Source organism: Cydia fagiglandana, chromosome 21 (genome assembly GCF_963556715.1).
Source record: "Cydia fagiglandana chromosome 21, ilCydFagi1.1, whole genome shotgun sequence".
Classification (NCBI taxonomy): domain Eukaryota; kingdom Metazoa; phylum Arthropoda; class Insecta; order Lepidoptera; family Tortricidae; genus Cydia; species Cydia fagiglandana.
The window spans coordinates 7,559,066-7,569,952 of NC_085952.1; the positions used below are offsets into that span (position 1 = coordinate 7,559,066).

Genomic DNA, 10,887 nt, shown 5'->3' on the forward strand with positions numbered 1-10,887 from the left:
CTATGCAGCTAGCAAGCACACTTTGCTGTTATGGTTTTGCAAATATGGCATGATTTTCGTTTATAATGTCAAAAAAAGGAATACAAATATACAACCTTTACTACACAAACAGCATGTATTTTTTTTCATGTTATGGCAAGGATAAATAAATATGGATACAAATTTTATCTTATCTGTGGTTCATTCACCGGTTGACAGAACAGAACAGACATACTTGTTGGTTTTTGCGTAAAATTATAGAAAACATCTTTTATTTTATCCGGTTCGTTTCTTTTCCTTTCTTTTCAAACTGGAAATATTTTAAATAAATAAACACATATACTTGATACACTCTACGAGGTTAGTCTACTCCAAAAGATTCCGTATGTCAAATAATCAAAATGTGTGAACCGTATTAACCTCGTTTTTATTTTGTTTGTTTATTTTAAGGTTAAAGAACGAGGAGTTGCGTTTGGAATAGCACGTGGGACAGAGATTGGAGACATGGTCGTGTTTACGTGTGGCCATTGCGGCGAGTCGGTGAACAAGCCTAAAGTTGAGAAACATTATATGACCAAATGTCGAAATAGGCCCCACAACTTATCATGCATGGACTGTTTCAAGGACTTTCTGTGAGTATATTTTATCTATAAAATAAAACTGCCGCTTGTTACACGAACCTTCTGTCATTTCAAGTAAATTGATCAAACATCAAACATCAACATTTATTCAGCAAATAGGCCACAAGGGCACTTTTACACGTCAACATTGAATTTACATAAAAGTAAAAATAATAACATCAACAATTTTATAAAATAAAACTAACAGTTCAATCTAACGTATTACAATTACTAAGAGATGTATATGGTCTCTTAATGTCGAATTACATACAAAATACAGATAAAAAAACACACACAAAAAAAAACTATAATATTTAGAGGTGCAAATGTCTCTAGGTGTCAGAACTATAAGATTATATAGTTTATCAAGTTATCCTTAGAGATGTATAAGGTCTCCAAGAGTCAATATCCTGTATAATTAATACATTCATTAAAAGAAAAGAAACATACGAGAACAGAATGAGGCGTCTCACTGTAATTAATTAATAAAAGTTACTAAGTATAATAGCTCGTGTTAGCTTAACAGACCAGTCTCCACAAACAGCACCCGTTCACGAGTATGACGCGTATCTCAGCCATCGCCTCCCTCAACCTTCATTCGGGAAAGTGGCGACCCGATCAACAACGCCACCGTAAGCAAAGACTTTTAAGCGAGCATGACATGTTCAAGCTACCGGCCTATATTAATATTAAAATAGTAATAACATGTAGCTGTAAGACACGGCATTTTGTGTTCATATGTTACATAAAAAGACAGTAATATAGCTTCACATAATTACTAGCCTAAGTTGACTTAGAGATGTAAAGGTCTCTAAGTGTCAGAAACATTAAAAATATAGGTAAGTATGTATATTATGATCTAAAAGATGTTTACTTTTATTGACTTGATCATGTGTACTTAAAAAATATTAATTGTTATTTCAGAGGTAATGACTACGAGGCTCATACTAAATGTATAACCGAAGAAGAACGCTACTCAGGAAAAGGTTTTGTTGCTAAGGAAAAGAAAGGAGAAAAGAAGCAAAATGTATGGGTTGAAATGCTTCAAGAGGTTTTGGAACAGCAAAAGAGTGCTCCGGCCAATGTTAGAAGGATAATCGAGACAGTCAGCAAACATAATAACACTCCTAGGAAGAAACCCAAGTTCATCAACTTTGTCAAAAATGTATGCGGACAGAAAACTAATCCAAACGATATTAACCAAGCATGGGATATGATCTCCGTTAAACTGAGCGAGTTATCAGCAATGAACGCTAGGCCCAATCAAAATCAACAAAATAAGAAATCTGAAGATGATGAAAGCAACGAGAAAACAGAAAATGGGGTTACGGAAAATGGTAAAACTGAGAATGAGGAAAATGGTGATGTTGGAGCTCAAAATGGCGAAGTAGAGAAAGCTGGAGAAACTGAGGAAAAGCATGGTAAGAAGTCTAAAAAGCAGCGTAAAGAAGAGAAAAAGCGTCAGAAGTACGAAGCGGAATTGCAGAGCGCAGCGCAGGAGCCTGGAGAGGAAGAGGAAGAACCGCAGCCCACAAAGAAAGAGAAAAAGAAGAAAAACAGAGCTGTATCCGTTAGCAACGGTGACGTTGACGAACTTAAAGAGGAAGATAACAAAAATAAAAAACGTAAAAGACAAGATACCGTCGGCGCAGTTCAGGAAGTCAAAGATGCTGCTGAAAACGGGGTCAACGAAGCTGAAATGCCCGTTAGCAGGGTCGACAAGAAAAAGAAGAAAACGAAGAGCACCGGAGAATCCGAAGAGGCTGAAGAGAGTGTCTGTCTGCATGACCAGAATGTAGCAAAGATTGGCGAATTAGATATCCATAAAGATAAATTCAATTGGCATGCTGTTATAATATCTGTGCTTGAAAAGAAAGGAGAGATGCAGTTCAAAAGACTTCAGAAGAAGATTCTCGGGGAATATCAGGAGGCGACGGGGCAAGAGATTGATGATAGAATTGCAGATAAGTTCATTAAGAAATTGAAAAGCGCACCCAATGTTAGGGTGGATAAGAATAGAGTTGTTCTTGTGGACTAGAATCCTGTATTAAGGCCCCCCCAACATCTGGCGTCTTTCGAGCGTCGGCGTCTACAATTCTATGGCCGACGTCGACGCAACGTCGACGCAGCGTCGACGCAACTGCACAGCGACGTCATTTTCCATAGCGCTGGACCGACGCCGACAGACGCCGACGCTCGAAAGACGCCAGATGTGGGGGGGCACTAAACTTCTGGGTACAGTCAGCAGCAGAAGTTGCTAAGCAGGCGAGGTGTTCAAAATGACCTTGACACGCTATCTTATTCTCTTAACAATAAAGTCGCGTCAAGGTCATTTTTAGGGTTCCGTAGCCAAATGGCAAAAAACGGAAACCTTATAGATTCGTCATGTCTGTCTGTCTGTCCGCCCGTATGTCACAGCCACTTTTTTCCGAAACTATAAGAACTATACTGTTGAAACTTGGTAAGTAGATGTATTCTGTGAACCGCATTAAGATTTTCACACAAAAATAGAAAAAAAACAATAAATTTTGGGGGTCCGCCATACTTAGAACTGAAACTTAAATTTTTTTTTTCATCAAACCCATACATGTGGAGTGTCTATGGATAGGTCTTCAAAAATGATATTGAGGTTTCTAATATCATTTATTTCTAAACTGAATAGTTTGCGCGAGAGACACTTCCAAAGTGGTAAAATGTGTCCCCCCCCCCCCCGTAACTTCTAAAATAAGAGAATGATAAAACTAAAAAAAATATATGATATACATTACCATGCAAACTTCCACGGAAAATTGGTTTGAACGAGATCTAGTAAGTAGTTTTTTTTTTAATCGTCATAAATCGTAAACCGCAATTTAATTATGTTACTTGCTGCTACGGAGCCCTTCATGGGCGAGTCCGACTCGCACTTGGCCGCTTTTATTAACACTTGGCGCGCAGAGCAACTTCTGCTGCTGACTATGTTATGGGTAAGGTCGCCAAAATTATTGTCTACTGCTAATTTTATGGAACTGTAAGACGATACGTATTTTAGATTTGTGTTGTGTTTGTGTGAGTTTATATCAATATACTCAAAAATATCTACCCAAATAAAAGCCAACCTACTGAAATAAAGTTTAATTCACATTAGTTTTGTGTTATGGTTCCATTACAGGCCATAGAATTAGCAAACATTACTTAAGGTGGTATTCCATCTGGCCAATATCTTAATCCAATGTCATTACGTCACACTCTTTCATTAAGCAAAATGTGAGACAAAATACACATTGGACAAAGAAATTGGACAGGTGGAATACCACCCTTAAGGCTCCGACACAGGCGCGTTTGGCGGGCGTCGCGTGAGCGGGGCGCGCCGCTTTTACATATAAAACGCTCACGCTTCGCCCGGAAATCGCGCCTGTGTGACGGAACCTTTAGAAGTATCATCAATTCCGTCAGATAAAGTAAATTGTGTTAAACTATAATATTAATTTGTATGAGATTACCGCGTCTTGGTATAAATCGTGTACTCAGTGCCGGATTTACCACTAGGCTGAGTAGGCTGAAGCCTAGGGCGGCAGATTTTAGGGGCGGCAAATTTGGGTCAAAAAAATATTTAGGGTAGACCAGAATTTATTTGTAATATTTAAATAACAAGCATAATTTGTCGATTTTGCCGCCCTCTGATGTCATGTCAAGAATCATTTCCTATCAATCATTTTCTCGAAAAAAATTCGCGCTCGCTACGCTCGCGTTTTCGTTTAACTAACTACGTTTTATTGTGACCCATCTGACCATATCATTGAATGATAGCACAGAACCTAGTAGAACGCCAGCGGTAATGTCCACGGTATCGCAGCAGCTTCCGTCTACTATACGGCTCATATGCGTCTACCGGATAAAAAGCTAGTGATCCATTTGTATAATTTCTCGAGCAGACACAATGCCAGACCCGACCGAACTCCTTAGCTATGTCCAGCCTGACTGCCAATGCCTCACCTTGATTCTCAATAGCCAAAACCCAGCGGTACCCACCGGTCGCCGATCAGATCAGGCAAATATAAAGAGTGTATCTAGAATGTGACAGTGACGTCACCTTATATGCATTTTACACACCATATCCATATGGCTATGGTGTGTTGTACTATGAAATTAAACGCCTCTGACAGAAAAGTATTTTAAAAAACCTATAAGCAAGGCGGATAGGGGCGGCAAAATCGGCATAGCCTACGGGCGGCAAATGTCTAAATCCGGCACTGCGTGTACTTATACTTTTATGAAATTTCGCGGCTCCATACAGAAACTGGCTCTGTGTCGATCTGGGGGGCGATTTTTGAATTTCGAGTGCTCGATCTCTCGTCACTCGGAAACGGCGAAATGCTGATTTTTCAAATACGAGCGATAGAAATTGCAAATCTAGGGGTAATGAATAACCAATTCTATTGGAGTCTGAGCAGAATGAGGAGTCGTACAGTCAACAACAGAGCTATGAATACAGGCAAAGTGTCCAAAAATATGTATACAGTACTTTATTGCCTGTACATTAAGGTCGAGTATACATATTTTTGGCACTTTGCCTGTATTCATAGCTCTGTTGTTGACCGTACATAGTTTGTATTGGTTCCCATACATTCCACGACACTTCTCTTTCCGCACAGACTAGTAGAATTAAATACCTAGTAGTGGAGATATTATTAAAGGGAGAACACGAAATCGAGTGATCAAAATTCAAAAATCGGTTCCCTGCATTTTTGAAGAACGACGAGAATTAACGAGATAATACGGTTCCCTTTATTATGATATTTTGACGAAAAAAAAATAGTTAATCAGACTTTTTTTGTTTCAAACTATCATGTTACCTACTCTATCTAACTTCTTTGTTCGACCTGTCTCTAACTTCTTTGTCCAATGTGTATTTTGTCTCACATTTTGCTTAACCTTTTGGACGCCAATGACCGATATATCCGTAGGTCCAACGCCAAAGACGGATTAATCGGTCACAGACCACAGAGCAACATAGACCTACGTGCATATGCATAAAGTTCAATTTCAGTTTTGACACTTCGGCGACGTGGCGTCCGAGTGACAGCTTTTGTGTTTGACACGGCGTCGAAAGGGTTAATGAGGGAGTGAGACGCAATGACATTGGACCAAGATATTGGACTGATGGAACACCATCTTAAAGCAGGCCACTGACGAGCCTTCCAAATGGATGCCGTTACAATGGATTCATCCAAATGGACGGCATCCTAATATTAAACATTGTACGTTTTTGACATTCACGGACAGATTTTGGATTGCAGCCACACTATTTGGACTGTTGGAAGGCTCGTTAGTGGCCACCCGGGTCCATATTGGGTCGCATAATAATTGATTGTCCTAATGTAATGTTACGCATAAAACTCATTTCGCATAATTATTATTGTGCTCGAAATATTAACATTTCTGAAAATTATAACACAAACCTAACCTAACCTACCCTATTCTACACAACCTATGCAAAATATTTTCTAAAATACTTTCTGTTTCAGCTGGTGAAAAAATATGCGAAATGAGATTTATGCGTAACATTACATTATGACAATCAATTATTATGCGATGAGATAGGATCCCTGGCCACCCTAATAGGGAATACAAATTGGTTATTTTTTGTATGGTAATAACCGCGGTTTCGGTTAATAACCGATTATTTCCATACAAAAAATAAGCGAAAATAACCGATTTTCATTCCCTACCTACACCCTAAGTCTAGATATCGCTTTGTTCACTTGTTAGTGTTAATTTTAATCCTACTCAATAATTTCGGCGGCCTTATTCAGCACCAAGCCATTTTACTTAATCATGCCTCTGATACTTCCAGTTTTATATGTATTTCATAATTAATGTACTCTTAAAGATTGTCCTGTAAAACAGACTGCCAATAAACACGTGTCACCTTTATCAGTTTCTTTTGTTACCTAACTGACAAAATCAGCCGTATTCGAACAATGAGATACGTCAAATAGTGTCAAAATTGACATTTCTTCAAACAAAAACGTCACTTTTGACACTTGTTTGACACTGACATATCTAATCCATATCGTTTCAATATCTAGTATTTGACGTATCTCATTGTTCGAATACGGCTGAATATCTCACTAAGGAGTCAGGAGAAATATATAATTGGAGCCCTGCATCCCAATAGACACTGCGACATCCTAACTGATTATTAAATCTAGGACATTTCCCACATATTAGGATTAAAATCGTTTGAAAAACGAATGTTGTCTTTATTAGTCTCCATACAAATTCAGATTTAAGGCCTGTGCACACCGGCTGCGTGTGCGTGACGTGCCCGTGCGCGTGCGGCGTTGTAGTATACAGATCCTTATGAGAGGTGGCACACCGCTTGCGTGACGTGTGCGTGTGCGGCTCCAACATTTTAGTGCACGCACACGCGCACGTCACGCACACGCAAGCCGGTGTGGCTCGGCCTTCAGGTGGACACTTGAAAATGCATGTAAAATATTAGTGCATCTTATGTAAGTCAATTGGGTACTCGGTACCTATAATGCTTTTATAACTTTGTTTATAGCATTCAGTTTTTCATTTCGTTTCAAGTTGTAGGGCTTTTTATTTTATTTTTTATTTATCTCAAATGTTTATATAGTAATATTGGAGTGAAATTTTGTCAGTCTTTATGTTTTATTTGTCCGTGACAGTAGGCACCACTCAGTTTAAATTAAAAGGAATGATGCAATATTCGGCTTGGCCAAATATAAAATTGCAATCTCGAGAGTTTTCGCCAGTTTTTCAGTAATGTATTTTCGTCCAGTTATTAAACCTGAGGGCCTACCGCGAACCACGTTCGACGTGTTGCCTCCCTGTCACACTTACGTACGAATTTACAAGTGCAACAGAGAGGCATCACGTCGATCGTGGTTCGCGGTAGGCCTCTGGGCCGGTGCAAATGCACTAACATGGGTAACCAAGCGTTAACCCGCCGCTATGACCCCGGGCGAATCATTGATAAGTATTACGCTCCTAAATTCAAAAGGACGTATCTGTCGGGGGTTTCCGCGAACGTACTGTGTTCTGTATTTATGTTCTAATGGGAAATCGCTATTTGCAACGAATCTGCTGCCTGTGTAACCAGTATTTTGTGCTATTTTTTTACACCGTAAGTATGACACTATATATTTTGGACACATAGCCCGCCGAGAACCTGACAACTTGGAGAAACTTATAGTTGTTGGGAAAGTAGACGGCAAGCGGCGACGCGACGTGGCAGATCTCCTGCTCGGTGGTCGGATCGGTCTCTACCCTTACAGGCCTCACAATATCAACCGCCATGAAGAAGGCCGAGAGCAGGGTGGGATGGAAGCGATTGGTGACAGAGATCATCAGAAAATTTCAAGTCGGACACGACCTTCAGCAATGAAGAAAACGACTAGAGAGAGAGTAGGTATGACACGATAGTTCGTTTTTTTTTAGCATTAGAAATAAGGTAAACAATCTTGATGTGTCTTTTAATTGAAAAACACATTTTAAAAATAAGTTACGACAAATATGTAACAATTATGAATCTAATACGATCATTTATATTCTTCTGCTTTCATAAGTAATAGTTATTGATTTTTAAAAAGCGTTTTTCAATTATAAGACATGCCAAAATCGCTTACCTTCTTCCAAGTTCTTTATAATGCTAAAAAAAACGAACTATAGAGTTAGTAAAGGTAAAGGGGGGTAAGGCGTTAGTCTATTAGATATAACTAGCGACCCGCTCCGGCTTCGCACGGGTTGACTAATATTACACCTAAACCATCCTCAAGAGCCACTCTATTGATAGACGAAAACCGCATGAAAATCCGTTCAGTAGTTTTTGGATTTATAGCGAACATACAAACAGACAAACGCGGCGGGGGACTTTGTTATAGGGTGTAGTGATAAGTCCATGGGGTATTATAAGTTTCTTTGCACGATATTCTTATTCTTCACCTAGCATCTAAGAATTCTAAGATGGTACACGAAGTATATTGTTGTCGAGCGCCTAAGCTGCTTTTATTGCACAGAAATGCACGGCTTCCGTGCAATATTATGCAAAATATTCTTGCTTCGCGTCGGAAGCTCTTAGAACTAGATAATTCCCAAGATAAAAATAAAATTTCTTACAGACCAATTTATTTATGCATGTATAAAATGGGCCAAAACGTTCGAGAAAATTAGCGTCTTTCCTGTGGTCAATACGAATGTTCACGATTTGGGTACAATCAGCAGCAGAAGTTGCTAAGCGGGCGAGGTGTTCAAAATTATGTACCTTGACGCGCTCTTATCCTCTTAACAATAAAGTCGCATCAAGATAATTTTGAACACCTCATCTGTTTAGCAACTTCTGCTGCTGACCGTACCGTATTTGCAGAGGCTTTTATTAATGCAGCAGTTAGAAGGTTGGAACATGCCTAAAAGTTCACTTATAACGTTAAAAGTTCACTTATTTTAAGATGTTCACAGGAAAGACGCATAACCGGAGTGGTCATTTCTCCATACAAACATACTCGACTGTTTCCTCCGTGGGTTTTGATGCTAGAGTAGGGTTGCCATAAGTGTGTGTTGCTCTAAATATTATAGATTTTTTTTGTGTGTTTTTTTATCTGTATTTTGTATGTAATTCGACATTAAGAGACCATATACATCTCTTAGTAATTGTAATACGTTAGATTGAATTGTTAGTTTTATTTTATAAAATTGTTGATGTTATTATTTTTGCTTTTATGTAAATTCAATGTTGACGTGTAAAAGTGCCCTTGTGGCCTATTTGCTGAATAAATGTTGATGTTTGATGTTTGATGTTTGTGGGGGCTCAGACCGGGACATTTAAAGAAAACCGGCCAAGTGCGAGTCGGACTCGCCTTCCAAGGGTTCCGTACATTACACAATTTTCAACAATGTATATTTTGATGTGAAACGTGAGTGAAATGTTTAAAAAAGACCCGTAAGGGACGATCAAAAACTAAGTAATAAGTCCGACGCACGCTTGACTGCATATTTCTAATAGGTTTTTCTGTCATCTATAGGCAAGGAACTATTTAGTTTTTTTTTTAATTTTAGTAGTTTCGGAGATAAAGAGAGGAAGTGGTCATTTTTTGTCTATTTACTTAAATTACTTCTAAACTATTAATCTTAAAATTATTAATAAAATATATTTGAGATTCCCACAGCTCTATCACTTGATATATAACACCATATAGTTTGCAAACCTTTGTTTATTAACTGTCTCATTTACCCCTCAATAAGTGCCCCCTATGTTTAAAATTAATTTTATTTACCTACGTTACATGTCCGTCTTCGGGTTATAGATTGACATAATATATGTGTACCAAATTTCAACTTAACTGTCACAAATAATGTAGGTACCTAAATGAAAACGCGAGCGAAGCGAGCGCGAAATTTTTTCGAGATAATAGTAGGTAGATTTTTAGGATTTCGTACTTCAAAAGGAAAAAAACGGAGCCCATATAGGATCACTTTGTTGACCGTCCGGGCGTCTGTCTGTCTCAATGCCCCCTACTAAATAACTATGATTTATAAACCGGGACAATTTGCTTATAGGCCGGGACACCGGGACATCATGCTTCAAACCAGGACATGTCCCGGCGTACCGGGACGTATGGCAACCCTATGCTAGAGCAATGTTTTTTTCAACACAGATTAATATTGTCAATATCTGAGTCGGACCGTTTTGCTTTTTTTGATATTTTTGTTTTATAAGGCGCTAGAGCCCTTCAAAAATGGCCAAAATGGCCTAATTGACTATGCCACAATGAGAGGCGTAGTATTCAAAACTGATATCAATTAGCCAAAAAAGCAAAACGGATGAACGGACGGACAACAAAGTGATCCTATAAAGGTTCCGTTTTTTCCTTTTGAGGTACGGAAACCTAAAAAACACCGCGCAACTTCTTAACTAAATGCCTGAGAGAAATGCTAGATCTATAAAAAAAAACTATCCTATCTATCTATCTATTATCTATCTATAGTTGTTTTATGTCGGTGATAAACACAGGACACGGATACTATTAACTATTATTTCCTACTTTTGATTCCTTCTCTCTCCTTTAGGTACTATCGTCCCTAGTTCATGTCTTAGTGCGACCGTATTCAGGGCTAGTCTAGCCCTGCTGTTCTCAAAGTGTCATTCACGAACTTCTAGATTAGTCTCAGTAAATCGCTATCCATCCAGGTCCATGATGCCTTTGAAGTCGCAAGAGGTCGAAAGGCCTGAAAATATCGTATCGCATCGTATTTAGTTATGTTTCTAGGGTTAGCTACCTAC

General features: G+C 38.7%; 1 protein-coding gene and 1 long non-coding RNA gene across 3 annotated transcripts; both read left to right on the top strand.

The window, feature by feature from the left end:
- Window positions 1-170: 170 nt before the first annotated feature.
- On the top strand, window positions 171-2,652 carry LOC134675138 (cell growth-regulating nucleolar protein). Of its 2 annotated transcripts, none has more exons than XM_063533299.1 (3): window positions 171-262; window positions 430-611; window positions 1,524-2,652. In XM_063533299.1, exons 2-3 carry the CDS (start codon window positions 484-486, stop codon window positions 2,635-2,637), a joined length of 1,242 nt encoding a protein of 413 aa, XP_063389369.1. In that variant the 5' UTR covers window positions 171-262; window positions 430-483; the 3' UTR covers window positions 2,638-2,652. The 2 variants fall into 2 exon arrangements, with proteins under 2 accessions (XP_063389369.1, XP_063389370.1); XM_063533300.1 differs by having other exon boundaries at window positions 211-339.
- A 793-nt stretch (window positions 2,653-3,445) lies between these two features.
- Window positions 3,446-6,515, top strand: LOC134675297 (uncharacterized). Its single transcript, XR_010099726.1, has 2 exons — window positions 3,446-5,022; window positions 5,165-6,515. It is a non-coding gene; the product is annotated as an uncharacterized LOC134675297 (long non-coding RNA).
- The last annotated feature ends 4,372 nt before the right edge of the window (window positions 6,516-10,887 follow it).

Excerpts from the sequence above, each read along its gene's own strand:
- LOC134675138 (XM_063533299.1), top strand. The coding sequence starts at position 484 with ATGGTCGTGTTTACGTGTGGCCATTGCGGCGAGTCGGTGAACAAGCCT. Across the intron at positions 612-1,523 it reads GACTGTTTCAAGGACTTTCT|AGGTAATGACTACGAGGCTC; the intron begins GTGAGTATATTT and ends TTGTTATTTCAG.